An 8,277-nucleotide genomic window follows, 5' to 3' on the forward strand; every position below is an offset into this window, starting at 1 on the left:
AGGCGGGTTGGGAAGCTGATGACCACGCTGCTTGTTTCTGACGTCACATGTCATCAGGTAACGAGACAACATCGAGAAACGTTTTAGATTTGATGTTTGTGCAATACCTCTTTATGTGTTGAAATATACATATATGTGATACACAATGATGTAGGATTAAGTGCAACACACATCAAATGCATCACTTCAGTTGGCATCTGTAAGGCACAGAAGGCATAGAAAAGGTGCAGAAATTGAATGTTAAGGTAAACCCATGTTAGTGCAGGGAAATAGGACAGTTGCCTCTCCATGAAACCTGATGCACCAGGCTTACATAGAAAGCAATGAAGGAAGTGCCCTTATTTTACTAGTCATGTACACAGTTACACACAGTTATACTTCAAATTTCAGTCATCCTTCCAAAATGCACAAGGTATGACACTTTATGCACCTAAATCAACTCTAACTATTTAAGTGCTGGCAAAATTGGGACCCCACATGGGTGTAGTAGTTAAGGTAAGAGCTAAAGTGGCAATAATTGATATTTTGCAAATCTCATGTGAAAGTGGGAGCTTGTTGTAAAGAATTAGGAGAGATTTACCTGAATCTGCAGCTTTAAACAAGTTTAAGATCACTGTTTTGGTTTTCTGTTGACTACTCACTGCTTTGGTTTGAGACTACAATCTTCCAGAAAACTACCCGACATGTGGTTTAGTTATAGCGTAGTTAAGTTTAGAGTTAACGCACCTGAAAATAAGACAACACTTAGCTCTGTATCAAGTTGTTTTAGTGCCTCACGCTAATCATTTTGGTCTTTAGGTGAACCAAGCTGAGAGAAAATAAAGGTAAGCGGCAAGTGAAAGCAAAACTCAACTGTCAGCCCCAGAGAATGCAGTCTTGTCTGGGGCCACTTTTGAGTTTCTTCCTTTCGAAACCCTTATATAGACTTTGTGGGTCCTTAATAGTGGAAAAGCAGAAATACAGCTTAGCATTGGTCAGACTAGAAGTAGGAAGAGCTGTATTCTTAAAATCCCCCTTGTACAAAAGAGCAGATAAAGCAGTTATTAACTAGCTACTCAACACAGTAGACCATTTCCTATAAAGTCACACATTTTCCTCAGGAGTTGGTAGGCTATAACCAAAAACAGAGGTATGAGAGAGTGCTAAGTTAACCCTCTGAGGTCTGGAGCATCAATTCTGTATTTTGAAAGAAAATGTGAATAGTTGTTTATGTATGTCAGTTAGAATAAACACGTGTTCCCTGATTGCCCAAACTTGGGAAACCAATTGAAATAAAACAAATTACACAGATATAGATTAGACTTGAGAGGGCTAACAGGCTGGACAAAAACACACCTCAAAATGTACCACTCTTTAACCGCTGAATGTAAAGCAGTACATCAGAAATGATTCATGACTCGTTTCATTTTGGAAATGAATCATTCATAAAGACACTGACAAATTTCAGTTGGCGATGCCCTAATTTATTTATTTATTTTCCATCTCCACCTACTCCTCCACCCATAACAGTTGGGTATATAAGGTGTGACTCGTTTCAGAATTACTGTTGGTTAGGCTATCAGCGTGGAAAGTCATCAAGTTAAATTAAAGCTCTTATAAGCTCAAACATTCCCAAACCTTTCACACTGCCTGTTTTACCAGCAAATATTCTGGAAACATCCAGAATTTTCAGCAGGTTGAGCAGCTGCAAGCACCTCTGGAAATAAAGGAGGTGAAGAAAAGCTTCCGTTATGCTCTACTAATTAGTCAGAGCAGAGAGGCTGTCACGTATGGTCAGTGGGAGTGTCGAGCAATGTGGGTTTAATCATTAGGCACTGCGGTGCTTTTGTTCCTTAGGTGAAATTTTTAGACAAAAAGATCATGTTGGTCACAAGAAGGCCTCCCCTGCTCTCTCCATTTACTACATCCAGTCTCACTGCCGTCACCAAAGCTACCAAAAAGAAGCCATCACAGACACCTCAGTGATTATTAGATTAATATCCGTGGTTAATTATTTGGCCGCAGATGACTCAGTTTTAAATAATTCTCGAAGTGCAGCCTTTGTTGGCATAAAATCAAAGTAATACATTTGTCTTCTTCATCTTTGAAATGGATTAATAACACTGCTGGGTCGGGGAAGGGAAAACAGTACTTTTTAAATCTACGCATTTTGCCTTGATAACTGTTTTAAAATGACATCACGCTGTTTTGTGTGACTCCAAATGATATCTTCCTCTGCACCACCAGAAAATCATGCACTGTTGCAGAGCAGTTGACTGCACAGAGGTGGAGCAGAGGGAATGCATGCCTGGCTCAACATCCAATCTACACAGAATTCATGTTTTTACAATTTCAAGACAAAGCAGTTGTGTAAAAAAATAAAAATGATGAAAAACAACAATGTAAAAAGAGGATGAATGACTCAGTTAAGCTCACCCTAATCTAACAAACAGACATAAAATGAAACTGGGACTATTCTTAATCACAGGATTTGCTGTTTTTCAGTGTTTGGTATCACTGCAGATTAAAGAAAAATGTGCATGCTTCAACGTTGAGCTTTTTAAAAATGTGTAAGCATTTCCTTACAACTTCTTTAAAATGTTATTTTAGTTAGGACTACTATAGCCGAAAGAAAGTAATTATTTTTTAAACTGCGTTAACCAATGCCTCCCCACTAGTCAGTGAACACACCTGGGAGATAATAGGGCAAGTCAGAGACAACTGGTGTAGAGGTGGATGCCAAGCGGCTTGCAGATTCAATAGCAACAGTACTTTTTTGGAATTGATCTGTTTTAATATGAAGATGCAATGATGCATTTTAAGTTACTACACTGCACGTGAGGATTTGGGGGACAGAAAAGACTCCCATCTTTAAAGAAAAGAACTGCATCCATGACATTCAATTTCAGATCATTTCACTTCACTGAAGAATCTGTGAGAACGATCTCATATCCATTTTTCTTCAGATTGCTTCTGGAATAATCTTCTGCAGCAACTAGCCAAAGTGTTGCACTATGATTCTTTGGCCAGTATTACACAGCCCAGTTTGGCTCTCAGTTGGAGAACAGCATTTCAACTCCCTTCTGCTTTCAGCCAACTCATTCAGGGCATTGAAAACAAGAGGGCCAGCCCACACTGACAGCTTACACCTTCTGGAGTGAGACTGTAGCATTATCAACAAGGCCAGCACACAATATAAACACAAAGCCTGCTTGTGCAAAAAAATCCTGACGCACACACATCATGATACATAAATGCATTTCCTATAGTCTATCAAAAACACTCATTAACATCTGTGCTGCTAATGACAGTCTGAGAGCACAATAGCTTCAAAGAAGTAGAGGTTTGAGCTTGTTTGATCTTTTTCACCATAAATACCTAGTCTAGTCTGGCTGTTGCTCTGAGGCTGCAACAACCAAGATACTGTTTCAGAGGTTGGCCTTGAGGTCTAAGCTGAGGGTAATAAATATTCAAAAACTGCCAAGCCCTTTTGTTTGGGTATGGAATTACACTAGCAATATAAGCAGTGGTTATTCCCCAGCATAATAACACAGTTTACAGTCATATTGCTTTTCTTAAGAGGGTACGCTAAGCAGATTAGGAAAAAATAAAATAAAATGTGTTGTTATCCTCCAAACAAATGAGCAGAACTTGAGATGAAGATAGCTTTTGAAAAGAAAATTATTTTCTACATCAGGCCTCATCCCAGTTGAGTCATAGTTATGGCTTATTTAAAGAGGCAGCCACTTGTTTCTAGACAGTTCCTGAAGCACGTGGATTTCCATTTTGGAAACAAGTTGTTTTAGGGGGCAAATTGATTTTACTCATATGGTGATTTAGGTGATAAAAAAGCCCTCTGCACACACCACCAAATGTACGTCAATCACGTTTCAAACAGTTAACCACTCACTGACATGGCTTACCACTTGAATTCTTGCCACATATGAGGTGCTGGTAGGGCTGCAGCAGACCCCAGATCTCCGAGTCGTTGCAGATGGCTTGCTCCATTGACTCCAGCGTAAACTTGGGGATCCCGTTATCCCTCTCCACGAGCGCGCTGCGCAGGACGCGGGTGAAAACCTCTCTGAACAGACTCTCCATGCAGGCGGTGAGGTATATGGCAGCGTGCTCGTGGATCCTTAGGGCCACCCGACTATCCACCATCCACCTGAAGAACTTCCCCACGGAGAAGACCAGCCCGCAGCGCGCGGACTTGCCTCGGCTGAACTTGTCCCCGGTGCTCATGTTGTAGAGGGACAAGGCGCTCAGAGCCGCCGTGATGCAGTTGACGGAGATGGTCCACGAGAGCACCACCTTGATGGCGCTTTGGATCTCGTGCTTGGTGCACTTGGCGTAGCGCAAGCTGAGTCGCTGCGCCTCCCGGGCCACCCTCACCAGCGCGCGGCTAATGAGAGTCGACAGTCGCGCCAGGACCTCCGGTGGCGGGTTGCCCACCATCAGCTCCTCGTCTTTCCTCAGCGCGCCCTCCACCTCGCCCAGGGTCCATGGCACCTCCTCCAGCTCGGGCAGCTTGGCGCAGTGACCCGAGCACTCCAGTATCTCCGTGTCCTCCGCCAGGACGGTGTTGACTGTGTCCAAACTGTTGTGTCTGCTGTGCATGGATTCCGTCAGATGCCAGCAGTTTCCCCCATGCGAGATGGACTGATGCGTGTCGGAGCAGCACAGCGACACGCTGGACGACCTAACCGAGTCCGCGGCTCCACCATAACCAGAATCAAGCGTTAAATCCTCCAGCGTCCTCACGACTGTCTTACCCTTGCCTGCCATAACTGCACCGCATACTGTTGGGTATGCTTGGTCTCCCAGTTAAATGCCACAAACTCGTTTCAGCGCGTTTCTCCGCCGCAATCTCCCGATTTAAGCGTATTCCCCAGAATGAAGAGTGGAACGACACCAACGAGCATCTACTTTTCTCCTCCTCTGCGCGTCTTGCTGTCACCGATATCCTCTCCTCCTGTCCACAACTTCATAACCCGAGAGCGCACAAACCCTCCGCGCTCACTGCAACAAGCGCAGCGCAGGCAGGACTCCGATGGAGAGGAGGAGCATGAGAGCGGCGGGCTGGAACGAGCCAATCCGCGTATCCATCAGTTGTTACTGACAGAGAGGAGCTACCTGCTGCTTTTCAGCAGAATCTACCTGGAGCTGGTGAAACACAACAGTTCAGTGGAAAACACACTATTGCGGGCTGCTGTGCCAGCCAATCTGCTGTTTGTAGTGGCGTTGCTGCAGTGTCATGTCACGACAGTGCCAGGATGAGAGGAAGGTTCCCACTGAGAGAACACATGGCGCAAATGGTAAAATAGACAAATTCCGTGTTAAAATAACGCAGGGAGACGAAAATAATTTAATTCTACCGCATAAAACTCAGATCCACCAATCAAATAAGATCAATGAGTGGATTCAATGAGGATTCAAAGATTCAAAGATCAATGAGTGGATGTTAAATTAAGCATAAAGAAGACGCTGGCTGCTACCTTGCCAGCATTAAGCTGTTATTTTAAAGTGTTCATACTGTTATCTAAAATAGCAGTTTCTTTCTGTGCTCTATGAAAAATAAGCTTTTCTGTGTAATACTACTAGCTGCTTCGTTGCAGTGATGCTATATTTTATTCTTCCTGCTGTCATCTGTAGATGAATTTCACAGCTTTAAAATGTATTAAAGTTTTGTACAGTAGCTGTATAAACACACAATTCCTCATGTGAACAGGTCACTGATGTACCATGAATTCAGTTTCTTGTGCGTGTGTGTGTATGTGCTTTAATGTATGCAAAGGTATCAGCTTTTCTGCATTTCCTTTAGTCTGTTCACTGACTGATGTATTTGACCTTTCTAAAGCTTCTCTGGACATGATTAATCACTATAGGAGTTTGCTTGCTAAATTTCACCATGAAAATCCATTCATCCATCATTCTGCTGGCCAAAGAAAAGGCAGGATGCAATTGTAAAATCATAGCAACACCTATGAATAATAATAGGCATCAGTATTCACCTGTATTCACGAATAACAGTGCAATTTTGTAAAATAAAAGCGCAGCGCATTTTTTCTTTAGTTAAGTACAGGTCAGGCTAGTGTTCTTATTACGATTGCACTATTTTTTATTTTTGCTGTAACTAAATAAATCATTTTAAAGTAAGACTTTAAAAACGCTATTATTGGGTGTTTAATGAAATGTTTCTTATTCTGTTCAGCTAATAAAGATAATATTAACCCACCTTCCTGAAATTTTCTGAGAACCTGGATAAAATGTTGCATTTCTAACATTAGACTTCTGCTGTGCTTGTTTTCCACCCCTAATGTTGATTTTTAAGTATGACGTGAAGCGTCTGCAGCAGAAGTAACTTTCTTAAGGTGCACCACAATCTTTAATGTCTGATCCTTATAAATATTTCACTCTCCAGAGAACATTGCTCTGAGCTTTTTCCAGATCAGAAGTCTTTCCGTGCCTCTGTGTCAAGGTTTAGCAGCACTTGGAAGATTTTGTTGTTGAACGGTTTATTCTCCATGATACAATATTTTTGTCCAGCCATGAAAACAAAGCGTGAATGTGCTGAATTCTGATTACTTGCTGAGAGGAACAGTTGGTGGAATGATGATTCATCCATTCTGTTGGGGTTTCTCCTTGTACGTCTGAGCTGGACCAACCATCTGTCCACACTGCCTGCCACGCCAGAGGCCCTTTCAGATTTTCTTAGCATGACATCACATTGCATGCCTGAACTGACAAACCTACACTGGACTTTTTTAAGAGGGTCTAAAGAGGATGTGACTCCCACTGCTGCAAAAGTGATTGACGTGGTAAAAGTGTAAAACAAAACATGGCTGTATCTTCCTCTCATTGTTTGGCTGACACACAATAAACAATAAGATTACCACACTGCATTATGTAGGTTTTATACCAAAGCAGTGGAGTTTATTTATGTCCCGAGCCTCCACAGAGGCACGCTGGGCCCCTTAATAGTATTTATTACAGATAATGACCAATGTAGGAAGACTTTTATTGACTTAATATAGCGTTATCTAAGCAAAAAAGAAAGGTTTCTGATGCTAGTGATGAAATGGAGCCCCAATCAAGAAAATGAAAAGGATGATAATGCATTTTGCATGAAGAACGCTTCATAAAGAGTTCCTAAGCAGATGCCACCATTAGCACACCTCATCCTCCAGCAGTCTGCCACGACCTCTTGATGCAATGCAGCATATCTTGCTGACTAACTCAGGTGAGAGTGGTGGAGGTGGGAAGCTGTCAGCTGCATCTCTTACATGCACCGTGGCGCTCCGAAGCTTGTCCTCACTTATTAAGCCTTGGTTGCCTGGTAACAGAAAAATTATCATGATTTTCCCGGCATGATGATAGATTGTTAGTATTTTTTGCAAGCTGAATGAGTGGATCGTATAAACATGTTTCCTTAGTCATGAGGTCCAGTCACATTTTTTTTTTTTTTAAATGGTAATTTATTCAGTAATGTGTTCTTAGATTTACCTTAGTTTGAAGTGCTTTGTGTAATTATATGTAGAGTATATTGCTGTATACTGTGTTATGTCTCTATATTAGAAAACTATTAAAAATGTCTGAGACCAGGTTTAAAAAAAGGGGGACTAAAGTGTTGCTGGCATTTTAAAAATGAGCTACAACTGTATATGGGTTTATGATAGACATATATAGTTAAACTTTTTTTTTATTCCAAGGCTTTTTAAAATATAAATATTTGTATAATTTTGTGTTTTTGACATTCCTAGCTAGACTCCATCTTATTTTGTTAACATTTATATTTTTAAATGTTAATTTTAGGTTATTTATTACAACTGAGTTGCGAATTTGATTGGGAATGGCTGTCTGTCTCTATGTTAGCCCTGCGACAGACTGGTGACCTGTCCAGGGTGAACCCCACCTCTTGCCCTATGGCAGCCGGGATAGTCTCCACCCCACTGTGATGCTGAAATAGACAAGTGGGAGAAGATGAATGGATAAATGGATGAATGGCATTACAATTGAAATCACATTGTACCTTGTTCTAATTTTAACATTGCAGTAATCGATTACTTTGTAATTTCCTCCCAGTTTGCTATTTTACACTGTTTCTGGACAACACTTGTAGCTGTAATGTTAGTTTTGATAGATAAGTGCTATAAACTTGATTTCACACACACACGCACACACACACATATATATATATATATATGTGTGTGTGTGTGTGTGTGTGTGTGTGTGTGTGTGTGTGTGTGTGTGTGTGTGTGTGTTTCATTCTTCCTTGTTTCTTTTATGTAGTAATAA

At 41.4% G+C, this 8,277-nt stretch overlaps 1 protein-coding gene across 1 annotated transcript in view; it reads right to left on the reverse strand.

The window, feature by feature from the left end:
- Positions 1 to 4,957, reverse strand: part of LOC146615055 (ankyrin repeat- and BTB/POZ domain-containing protein 3-A) — a 289,414-nt gene extending 284,457 nt beyond the window's left edge. Inside the window, exon 1 of the mRNA XM_085376547.1 lies at positions 3,903 to 4,957. Coding sequence (XP_085232673.1) covers positions 3,903 to 4,767 — 865 coding nt within the window. The 5' untranslated portion in view covers positions 4,768 to 4,957. The remainder of the gene's footprint in view (positions 1 to 3,902) is intronic.
- Positions 4,958 to 8,277: the final 3,320 nt, after the last annotated feature.

The sequence above is a fragment of the Diplotaxodon limnothrissa genome, linkage group LG17 (assembly GCF_057381915.1).
Source record: "Diplotaxodon limnothrissa isolate DT_005_m linkage group LG17, D_limnothrissa_male_GT1.1, whole genome shotgun sequence".
Classification (NCBI taxonomy): domain Eukaryota; kingdom Metazoa; phylum Chordata; class Actinopteri; order Cichliformes; family Cichlidae; genus Diplotaxodon; species Diplotaxodon limnothrissa.